This window comes from Varroa jacobsoni, unplaced genomic scaffold (genome assembly GCF_002532875.2).
Source record: "Varroa jacobsoni isolate VJ856 unplaced genomic scaffold, vjacob_1.0 scaffold_310, whole genome shotgun sequence".
Lineage (NCBI taxonomy): Eukaryota > Metazoa > Arthropoda > Arachnida > Mesostigmata > Varroidae > Varroa > Varroa jacobsoni.
The window spans coordinates 96,554-109,014 of NW_019213212.1; the positions used below are offsets into that span (position 1 = coordinate 96,554).

The 12,461-nt window shown below is 42.1% G+C and overlaps 1 protein-coding gene across 7 annotated transcripts in view; it reads right to left on the reverse strand.

Moving 5' to 3' along the window:
- The window catches only part of LOC111259238 (death-associated protein kinase dapk-1), a 62,434-nt gene that overhangs the window by 34,619 nt on the left and 15,354 nt on the right, over positions 1–12,461 (reverse strand). For all 7 annotated transcript variants that reach the window (XM_022831082.2, XM_086967810.1, XM_022831081.2 and 4 more), the window contains exon 3: positions 6,609–7,116. In XM_022831082.2, the coding sequence (XP_022686817.1) occupies positions 6,609–6,752 (144 nt within the window). In that variant the 5' untranslated portion in view covers positions 6,753–7,116. The remainder of the gene's footprint in view (positions 1–6,608; positions 7,117–12,461) is intronic.

The window sequence follows — 12,461 nt, forward strand, 5'->3', positions numbered from 1 at the left end:
AGCGCAAGCGACTTCGTGTTATTCGATATTATTTTGTAGTGTCTTTAATAGATGACATCACAACGATGCGATAAGTATGATTTCCTATAACATGCTTGATGAAGGCAGCGCTGTGAGATGTTTTAAGAATGAACCCTTAAATGCATTATTTCCCTACGGAGGAGAAAAGGCTACAAAGTTCAGTGTCATGGTTGGCAAATGTCAGCTTTAACATACAAGCCTGATTACAAAAAAAAAAAAAGATTGAAAAGAAAACGCGGTCAGGTCGTCTCTTTTTGCTTGCGATTATCAGTAATGCTGTTTTTGATCGAGAGACATTTCAAGGTGCCTCAGCTTCTGGGCGCTCAGTTTTCAGATGAGCAGCTCACCAGGTAGCCTTACTCGCAATGCTGTAATACCTAACTGCTGCTGGGTGGAGTTAAACGTCGGAACGAACCAAATGGCAGGGCAACAACGAACGAAGTTCGGAGCCGTATCGCTTGCTAAGGATCCACATAATCGAGGCAGCCATTAAGGATTCGTGCAGAAAAGTAAGCCACCCCTACCACCATCGTACTATTAAAATCCCCATCAGAAATTAACTAGGGAAGCAGAAAGAAGTAAATACGATTAAGTCCTAAACAGCACAGGGGTCACTTTCAGCCTAACGCGTTCCCCACCATGCATAGAAGTGAATAAACATTCTCGAGTAACTTTTGTATGAACGATAAAACCTCGCATACATAGAATAATATGGAATAGTATAATGCTGTAGCGGTATTCCTATAATGAAAGTTAATGGCGCACACGTTCTTTGTAGCTTCAATGGCGATCCATAATAGTGGGAGCTTGACAAAAGGTTTGCTAAAAAGGCTTAATGTTAGGACACATTTTGAATTTTGTAGGTGAGAATTGGCAGCAGGCGATTGACTGAAGGTAGGGCGTTTTTCGCAACTGTGTAATATGGATGCCAATTTCGAAAAAAATGTCGATTAAAATATAACTGCAATTCCAGCATATTGTACTGCTGCCACGCAATCTTCTATTACTATTATGACCTATTATCTTCGTTTCTTTTTGTGTGCCTCATGTAATTAACAACGCAGAAAGAGACTCCAAGGTAAGATATCGTTCATTCAGATTGCGTGCATTGCGTCCGTAAGGTGACTGCGGAGACGACCGGACAATGTGAGGAGGAACCTTTAGATCAGATCCGAACGAGTCATTTAAATAGCCTCGAAGGGAAATCGATAACTTCAACAATCGCCAATGCAGATAACAGAAAACAACATAAGTATTCGAAAAAGCGGTCATCCCCCAAATTGTTTGTAATTGTTGTTATGCAGATTGTTGTCATCCCCCCCCCCCCCCAAGAAAAACCCAAAGGTTCTTATCATACGTAAATTGCGTAATAGGATTTGAAAATAACTAGCATAGCTAAAAAGGTAGCTTGTAAGCCACCGCTTCATAAAGTAACACATGCTGTCAGCAGTAGACCTATATCGACAAAAAAGCTGTGTCTCCTTGGGCAAAGATTTCTGTTACGTAAAGAAAGTTCAGCTAGTGTCTTTAGCCAATCAATTTCGATAATGCCGGCTCACTAATAATGATCAGATAAAAATTATCTAAAATGAATGGCAATCGCATATATACAAAATACTTTAGCCATTTTTAAACACACTTATGCTGTAGGGTCCATAGGAGAAATGTTTGACATCTATTTACCTGGCCAGCGAAGTAAATGCGATTTCACCGTATTCATCTAACTAGGACAATGGTAATTAGCTGAGGCATAAAAAAAATAATATCTTGCGCCTTGGTTTTTTCTTTTATTTTTAGGCAGTCCTTCAGCTGTTCACAGTTGAAGGCAATCTGTAACCGACCTTACGATTTCACCTTCTACAGGTACTTTGCCACTGACTACTAACTGGACGAAGCCGTGATGTTCCGCGGGTGCGCGCATGTATTTCATTGGTTATGCAGGTGTCCCCTATTTGCGCAGCTGGCCAGTATTATTAATAGAAGTAGCAGCTTTTAGCATACAGAGCTAGCTACTTCAGTGGCCTCTGAGTCGTTCGGACGCCAGCCGTTTCGCAGTTATAACGAAAGCGACGTCCAAACGAACGCGGTCCGTCGCGTTTTAGATTGTTGTTGAAGTATCTTAGTATGCGGAACGACAGTAAAAGTGACAAGGACACAAAGTTTTGGCAAAATATTCAGTTGTAAATTTTCAAACCCGAGGTAGACGCAAGAATGGACCACTGCTATATTCTCAAGTCTGACATAATTCCTCGGTGAGTTCTATTTTAAATGTTTGTTCAATACTAAAACGGAACACACACGATAGAGGATCGAATGTAACGAATAGTCTCTCCTTTTACGTCCCATATAAGCACTACAACGTACTCGTATCATATAAAGATAGGGTGAATTTTACAAATCCAAAAAATGGTAGAAGACTTAGTTCGAAAAATAGAGAAAAGTTAATTGGCAGTATAAGAGTTTTCAAAAGCTGAAGAACGCTCTACAGCACACAGCTGTAGATCGAGTTATTAGTTAATTCAGATATGCAGTGTTTATTCTTTAATGTTTTCTCGACCTTTGCCTTTGCCTTCGTACGAGACATCATCGTCATCATACGTAATCTGATTGGATCTTAGCAACGTTGAGCGGATGTACTGATCCTGATGCAGCTTTTCGTAGCGGCTGTTGCACATGAGGCTGCTCGTTGTGTAGTCGCATCTATGTCTGATGTTGGCCAGGATTCACTGAATGGCGTAGGGTATTAGGGGTCTTCGCTAATTTGTTGGCACACAATTACTCCCAAGGGTTGCCCTAATCGTTCGCCCTAAACGAACCAAACTATCAGAGAAGAAGAACTGCTATACATCGAATACTGTTGTCGGCTTGCTGAACGCTATGCGGTAGCACTGCTATGGACCAATACAGTTATATTATGCATGGCACGACGGCCGATTGGGGAATATGCGCGTCACCCCCTGAATGCAGAAAGGCGTTCAAAAATGGCGATGGCAGTGCTTGTCGAGTTGGCGGTGTTTTTGCTGTAGGCAGGGGGAAGGTCATGGTCGGTGGATTCAAGCGTCTGTTAAGTATGATCGCGTAACAGTGCCGCTACAAGTTCGATGGGCTACTGGAGATCTTCATCGTAACCTCACTAATGGCATTTTACATCATATGCTTCATCAGCTCTTGGTCACATTGCGAAGACAACTGGTTTGATTACTTTGTCAACTGTCGTTGTAATTTTTGTCCCTATCTATGCTATTACCAGTATATAGTTAGTCCAAACAAGGTCGGGCATAAGAGACGCCCAAGAGGCAAGAGTAGCAGCTGTATCACTCACATGAATCACTCGAATATCTGGATGATATCTTTGCTAAAGCATCTACTAACGACTATGAGGATTTTGCGAATTATTAGTTTACGATTAGAAGTACAATTTATTACCAGTACCGTAGTACTATTGGTACCAGATGACATGTCAGCACGAAGGCTTTGATCCGCATAGAAAGGTATGCATTAGTATGTAGCAATATATGCAGATATAAAGGGGATATGGGACATTCGGGCATCCAACCACTATGTAAATCTATATAATTGACTGATACGGTGTGTCTAGTGTTCCAGAGACTTGAAAAACTCCTGCCGTTGCACCGCAGTGCGCGATCAACAAATGGACACACAATAGGTAACGACTTGTACGTCACTATGACGATGTCCGGCACGGAGTTGTATGGAAACAAATGAGCCAATGTAATAATAATATTACGAACATCTTGGGTACCGGAGAGCAGATAACGGCCGTGTAGAACAGTATATATACAATAATGAAGTATACAATGTGTCTGCATTGCGGCTTTTTTTTCGAAGACCATAGCCCGATTAGCGATGCAGACTGCATGCGGTCCCTCTCAAATGGCCAGCTGTATAGCTTTTTGTCATTTCTGTGCACATATCTGCTTCCTATTACAAATTGCAGAGTGATAATGGATTGTGGTATATGTGCAATACTAGCAGATAGCTAAACATATCGATAAATATCGACCAGCCAGTAAACGTGGCGCAATCCTTACGATTGAGGACCTGTCGCTAGCGCTAATTGCGACTATTATGCGTTGGCTCGAAGCACATCTACAATGGTGATTATGATTGGGGGCTAGAGAGGGTTAGACAGATATAAAGTAGACCCACTAAGCTGGCCACCTTTATTTGGTTAATAAAGCAGACATTTTTGTTGTCAGTGGTGTCGCCTAACCTTTTGATACTTGTCCATTTGGTCTGGGGCATTTTGCCTCGACCCAGCTGATTCCTATTGGGCCCTAGCGTAGACAATACAGCTATCGGAGGTCACGGATCCCCCTGAAGTCCGCGTAGCGCTAAAATGTTAGAATGGGTCACTCGAAAAAGAGGCGCGAGCTTCAACATTAACTACTGTAAAATTCCGACCGCGCAGCGAATGACGCCTTGTTACTTACCTGGGGTCTAATTAACTAGAACATGTGACAAATCACGTAACTGGTACATATTTCAGTCGCAATTTACTACATCTTAGAAAATATTTTTCTCCCGTAATAGGCTCTAAAGATGACGTTACGCGTATACGTGTATATAAGGATACTATGTCAATAGTTCTCTGTTGTTTGTCGTTGGGGGGTATATCCACTTCGGCATCGTACGTGTACCTATACGAATAACGACTCGTGCAATAGATGCTTAGTGTAGTCTGTCATCTTTTCTCCGGTTTATTAGTAAGAACGTGTCGTGCTCTAAGGGCGAAACAAAGCATTAAGTTCATTCTTTTTTTCAGCCATGTCTATTTCTAGTCGATGGGTTGCAGGGCAAGTATTACCCATTACCAGACTTGTCTATTTCTCTGCTTGTATTACCAACATCACCTATCTTTTACAAGTAGCATATTTCAACTTCTGGCTAAAGCGAAGTTCGCTAACGAACGGTCGGCAGCCATCCTGGAACCGGTCCAGACGAGAACCACCAGTTAAACCGCCGTGAACGCTAGCTTACTTCGGCGTCGCTCATGAACCTGCTGGCTTGCAATGCGTCGATAGGCACCAACACAGCGACGCATCACGATCGACAAGAATCTCTCCCACCCCGAACATAATATAGGGTATTTGTTTGGTTGTACGCGTGTTCGTATCGTTATCTGTCGCCAGATGCGGTCACCGCCCGCTTGCTCTAGCCAGCGGTGCTTCGTTTTGCCCAATCGCATCACTCTTACGTTTGTGTCTGCGTTAAGCTCTGGTCGAGTCGGGAACAAACGTAACGAAGCAGGCCTGTGCAACTCGACGATATCGGTAGAGTGTCTCGTCGCTAGCCTACTTGCTGGTGGACATATCTGCGCGTCAACGAGGCTCCAAGCGGACCAGCAGTTCAGTACGGGTCAGCACGACAAACGCGGTGCCACCCTGCAAGGGAAAGCTGGTATAGGGGCGGCAGCGGTAGCAGTTTGGCCAAAGACGACGGGAAAGCAGAGGTTTGTTACGAGCACGATGTGCTGGACAACGACGCGCTGACTACAACAATAATAATCGTAATAGAGCCAGCACAAACGGCTGAAACAATAGTCCTAGCAGACGCCGGTTACTCTGGGCAGAGACAACCTACCGTATATTGCTACCAACCAAGCAATCAACTAGAGCGACGATGCAAGAACCAAAACTAGTTGATATGCACGATGTTTTCACTTAGTGACGATTTATTGTGCGTACGCGCATGATACTTCGTTTACGAAGGCTCTTGAGACAGCATCAGTGGTAGGCCTAGCGAAAAAGAAGGTTGATTCGTTATTTTTTTTTGTGGACGCTCCTCAATTCAGTGGTCAGCAGTAGCCGCACTGGATAGACAATGGAACGACACATACAATCGTAACGGGTTCACGGGGAACATGGCTATCGCCAGCAGTCATAGTTATTGTCATGACATTGAAATCAATGACCGGGCGAATCTACTTAAGGCCGAGCGACGACGATCAAAACTTTGGAGTGGGCAGTTGTAGCTTCGGCGAAAACTTGTTTTCGGCCACTGTTTAACAAACAGCGTTCTTCTGCATATTTATTGAGAAATAATTTTTTCATCATTGGGGGAAACCGGAGTCAATATTCAGGCTGTTATGTGACCCCAAAACGTCGCGCATTTTTTTCTTATGGGGGTGATTTCAGCTTGACACCCAGATTAGCCGAGTACGTTTTTTGTAAACTGTGAAATCGGGATATATGTAAGCGGTCTTTACGGTGGCAATTGTACATTTCTTCATGAATGAAAAAAACTGGGGTATGGTCGAAATGTTCACCAGTACCTCTTGTACCTCATTATTGTATACTAAGAGCAGGGCCTCGCTCTAGCTATCGTTGCCATAGATCATTCATGCAAAAGGCTACTGATTTAAATTGACCCAGTAGATGTATTACTTACCGCTTGGGTATCTTTTCAGAATTTATACCAGAATTCATCCAGTTCACTTACTATATATATATATATATATATATATCAAGATGCTAATAGGTTTCTATTGAAAACGTTTGGTTTTAACAAAATAATAGACGCCATACAGACTCGTGCTACTAACAAGCAACTCTATAGAAACTTACCATTGTTTGTACGACAACAAAGTTCTTTCCTTCTGTTTCGAAGTAATCTTCTTCGGCGGGATCGAAATACAACGTTTGGCTTTCTGCCACCCCCGTAGCGGCAACCGTGGTGCCATATTCCTGCGGTACCCCATAGCTCGCCATAGCTGACTCCTACCGATGAAGCGAAGTCGTCTTACTGATCAGCTCAATCCCACTAGATAAATAGGCCTACTTGACAATTCCACTGCTGCTGTTGCTGCTCACTTGACACGATCATTCTGACTACGAAATAGCGTACGATCGTGTCAGAGTCCCACACGACTAGACCCCAGCTCAAATCACGGACTTAACCAACGTAAAGCGTTCAGACAAAGCTGGTAGTCAGAAAATAGTTCACTTGCACAATCCGTGTCCGACCCGCTGGCATTGAAAACATGTTGAATATGGTTAGGATCCTGGGGCGAAAGGTTACATCGTCGCAATGAAAGTTCCGACCATTGCTTGGATGACAAGCAGCCGTCAATACCTGGAAGTAAAACATATGAGAAGTTTACTCTTGATTCTTAGACGGATGAAGCATTGAGGGGTAGTATTAGTAGACCCCAAGAATCGGTTTATCCATAAGCATTTGTTTGTTAGTTAATCGGTGTTAGTCAGTTTGATGGCTTCGCACGACGTCTGAGAAAAAGTCAGCGCCTCGCGAATCTTTTTGCTTGAAGACAGTCATAATACAATTGACTATCTTGCAGCTTTAGTAGAAGTGAAGTCTAGCGTAAATGTTATCTCCAAATGAGGTAATTTCTCTAACTGTCGTGGTAGCAAATGAAATTCGAAGTACGCAACTAACGTGTACTAGGCTTTCGAACGTAGTCAATCGAAAGCCGCTACCCCGAAATGCCACGAGGCTCACTGATAGAAATAGTGTGCATTATTACCGCGTGTGGGTGTAGGATGTAATTATGATAAAAGTATATAGCATTGTATGTATTGTGCGTTTGAAATTCGATCTTGCATTGCTTGTTATTTTATAAACGTACTGGGTTGGCTCCTGCCGAACTTGTTTTAATTGAAGGCCCTCAATAGTTCTAGGATAGTGCGTGCCCAATTCGAACGATTTTCCTAATTGGGGACACGCAAAAAAAGCCATGCACAGGAACGCCCATCATGTCACGCCAGACACGCATTCCAAACTCTCTTTTGCTTCATTAAAAAATATTGTCTCGCTCTGCATTTCTACCTCAACGTACATATTTATTATAACATGATATACAAATCAGCGGTTCGATCCGCGCCGACTGGGCTAGAGAATCGTCTAAATTGGTGCATATGAACTGCCCTATAAAGATAACGTAGATTTACCATATGACAGTACAGTGGCGTCAGATCGATGTACCTCGACATAAGTTACACAATGGAACAATTATCATCAGCGTCGGCGATTTCCGATCGAACTCGACTGAAGGTTGAGCAACTGAAGATTTTCATTCATTTGTCAAATTGTGTTTTCTAACTTAGCTGATGTGCTCTTTCCGAGTTCGTTTTCTGAGCGGTTCTGTATCGGCAGATGGCCTTATCAGAGCGAAAGTGACTTGTGCACTAATCAACAGCGCTCACTGTCCATTGTACAGACATAGCATTATTGATGATCACAGCCACTACTTTTTGCTACCGCAAGAGACAATCGAATCGATGCGTTCGTTACTACTACTACTACTACTACTACTACTGCTTCGAGCAGTCCCGGTAATAGACAACGCTACGACTGTACAGGAACCAGCAGGAGCCATCATAGCTGGCGATGTAGGACAACAGGAAGACCGTTGTTCGGAGTATCGCTGATCGCCGCGTGAAAAAAGTCGCTAGTAAATTATGACGAAAATGATGGGGTTATGAAGACGATATGTAACCAATTGACTGGATAACAGGCGAACTGCGTAGCGATCAACGTTCGTGTTCAGGTCGAGAATGGCAAATCCGAAGCCGCTGTTGCTAGCGCTCGCGTTCCTTTGTTGTTCCTGTTTCCAATGTTACCCCTCAGCACACGCTTCGGTCTCTGTTTAGGTTTAGGACACAAGTGCCTTGCTGTTAGTTCAACAGCAGTGATATGGGAACAAGAAGAGCTTTGGAACAGGCAATAAATACGATACGAGAATACAAATGCAAGGTGACCTTAGGTAGTCACGCTTTCGGTGCTGACTGTTTATATCCTACAATATATGTATTATTGCTCATAATCCTTGACACTATATACTAACAGTAAATAAATTGGCGAACTTAATCGATGGTGCCGAGTTGCTGTTTATGGCAAATGGACAGTTCTATTTGGTTTGTTGTTGGCCACACTGATCCTCAGGAACTTACCGTACATACCGATACGAAGACAAAAGGCTTCAATATCACGGGATCTAACACGCTACCCTCACAGCAAATTGGCGTAAAAAAAATATCACACAGTAGGAAAACTGCTACTTGTAGACCAATAGACGTAGCATTTGTCTATTGCTATCTGACCAGGCTAAAATTTCACTGAAAGAATGTTTTCTAAAATCATGTTGCCTTACCGTTTTGTTAAACAGAATATACAGTTGTTACTTTTATATATATGCAGTTACTTTTTTACTAAGTCCGCCCATTATTAACATCTCCAATGATGTGTATCACACGAAGTAACTTACGCTCCCGAGCGGCTTTTAAAAGGCTACTGGAAGCAGTATAATAACAGCTTCACATACGTTCTTCTCAGAGACTATTCGCACGAAAAAGGTCAACTTACCTATAGCGCATTGAGCAGGCTATCTCATAATAGCAATCGTAAGTTATCAGATTTAATCGGATAGACGGAAAAAAAACGTCGATAAAAAGTAGAATAGATCTTATGACAGATTCAGTGACAAAGCTTTGTCGTATCTATTGTCGTATTCCGGTAAGTTATTGGCTCCTGTTTGTCCAATGTTTGATTGAATTACCGCTGGCTCAACAGTGTCATGGTTGTTTTTTAATAGTAAGCGGCTAACTTCCTGACATTCATTATATATCAACCGACGCCAGTCTTTATATTATAATTCCTAAACCTAACATGCATATGTGACTGAGTCAGCCAGCCAGCCAGCCTTTGCTACTGCGTTATAGAACCACAACAAAGTACAATTTTTGTTTTGCAAACTTAGATAACTCTCAGTTGAGAATTCTCAATGGCATCTTATCAGTTTGATAATAATTTGTTTCGATGTTAATAATGATTAGAGTTTCATTACTATCAGTCAGGGTGACGACGGCCGGAAAGGAACAAAAGAGGTCACGTATAGCAACAGTCTATAATTAGAAGAATAGATCTATCGTTTTCAAGCCGTGCGAGAGCGAAGGCGTACTCGAACAAGGCACGTCGGGCTCTCTCAGGGTCTTCTGATTACTACTAGCGTGCTTGTTTCGCTTTATGAACAAACATTCTATAAAAAACAACGTTGCATCAATAAAGAACGAGGGAAATACTTCGTTTAGCTGGTTCTCCGTATTTATACGGACGCTTCAGCTGCGTCCAGCAACTAGCCAGGCTCGAGATAGAGCACGTTTGTGAATCACACACCCGATATACTTAAGATAACAATATAAACAAAGGCAAAGTAACTTACTTAATTGCTATATATATTCTGGTTTCTATACTTTGAAAAATCGCGAATAGGATCCGTCTAGCATTACTGTTAGCTATCGTCGAAGGAAGGTGTGACCGATTTAGGTTGCCAGGACCGTACCAGACCCACTTATCGGACTGGATCATGGTTTGATAAACCCTGCCAAGATTTAATAGCACTACACAGCGTCTAATCTAACGCTGAACTGATTCGCCTTGTTCAACTTACTCGATAATGTAATGGCTGGAGTCAGGTTTACTATTTAAGTTTATCTTTGTGCGTTATTAACTTCATATGGGACTGCTGCTATGGAAAAAAATTTCAACCAGTTTGTGGTTCGGCTCTGACCGTAACGATTTCATAATAAACTCATGTTTTACAAAATATGTTAAATATAAAAATAGTTTTCACGGTATCACCTTCTAGCTATCTTCTTTATTGGTTAAAGTCAGAATAAGACGTGATCGGTACAACTGCGCTCCTACGTGCCTGTGAATTAATTAATGCAAGTATCACTAGCATTGTTTAGGAAGCACACCTATGATAGCTATGCATAGGTACATGGCCATTTCTTTACCATGCTGACATACTGAGGAATCAGCCAAAAGGTACTCTTTCTTAGCCTTTTTGTCGTTAGTTGTCGAACAGGAATGATGATAAACGTTACATTACAAATTAAAGGTAACGGCATGAGAAGGGTTTTGTTTTGGTCAAACGTTAGTTGTTGTTATTATGTCAGACTTATTGTTTACTTTTGATATACCGTTCGAGGGTGCATGAACGCAACTTCAGGACAATTCCTCAAAGATGTATGTTTCACGAGGAGCAAAGTGCATGTTTTACATCTTCTACACTATGCATTTTGTCGAGGCTGAAGCACTGCTTAGGTAGCTCATGACATTTCCCTTATGTACGATAAGTATGTTATCGTCAAACAGATGGCTTAAATGTGGTTTGCCAAGCTTAAGAAGGGTATCCGGTATTTACAGGATACTATCGCTGTGACCTACCGCCTGAGTCTGAGGACAATCACTTGAAAGGGTTTTTGAAAAGAGATGGCGGGCTAAGAATCTGTAAATTGGCCAAGGAGGATGAGCTGCAGCCATACGACTGTTGTTAACCAACTTATGTAATTTGGATTTGAACCAAAGCTTCGAGCGTCGGTATTTCATGAGCTCTCCTTGAAATTAACAAAAAATTATGGCTAATGTTATATCTTAATATCTCGCCCGGTATCAAGTGACTGATTTTTGCACAAAATTGTCACCGGCAATGGGAAGTGGCTTAGATATGTCAACAGAAGCCAGAGGTCGAGATGGGTGTCTCCAAAAGAGAAACCCGGACCCAAGGCCCGAGAAAGGTTACGCTTTACATTCGGCAGAACTGTGAAGGCCTGGTTCATTGAGAACTGATTTCTACGCACGAGGCAAGTAATCGGCAGATTTATTTGGCCCAGTTGCATCGAGTCAGCCAGGTTATTTAATAAAAAAGTTCGAGCAAAGAACAGGGTCAGGTCATCCTGCTTCACGACAACGTGGTACCATATACGGAAAACATTGCCAAAACTGCCCTCGTAATCTTCATATGAAAATTTTTGTTGTACCATTTTCTCTGAAGCTTGTGCCAATAGATTTTGATTGTTTTCGTCCACTGAACAATTACTTTCGTTGCCTTACCTTCTACACTGGCCCAGAACTCAAAACGTCGTTAGAAAGCTTCTTTGAGACAGAACCCGGTACCTTTTGGCAAGACGGCATACATCATTTAGTGGAAAGACGGGAGAGAATTGTGAAACTGACATTTGAAACGGACATAAGACAATAACTGATTGTCACAGGGATGAAGAATGTCATGTCTTCTATTTGGTAAAAAGAAGCGCTGCAACTCATTTAACCCAATATATACAGGCTGGAACCAAAGGCACTTGTAAGTTTGACGGTTTTCATAACTAAAGTAGTGGGAAAAAGGAAGATACACTGCAAATAGGAGTAACGAAAGAAGAAAGTGCAGACTTTTACACTGTCAGGTACCCCATTGCGTACTGTCAAAAGAGTTTCCCCACATTCGGTGCTGTCAATTTCTAATAACGATTGATTTACCTCAAGCTCTCTATTTGCCTGTATAATACTTTCCCACCAATGTGTGTGTTATCCATATTAATCTATGCAAAACACATGTTAGACACAGATATATAATATGGTATTTCAGCTGCTTTAAACACTCCGCTGCTGAGTAATCGCGT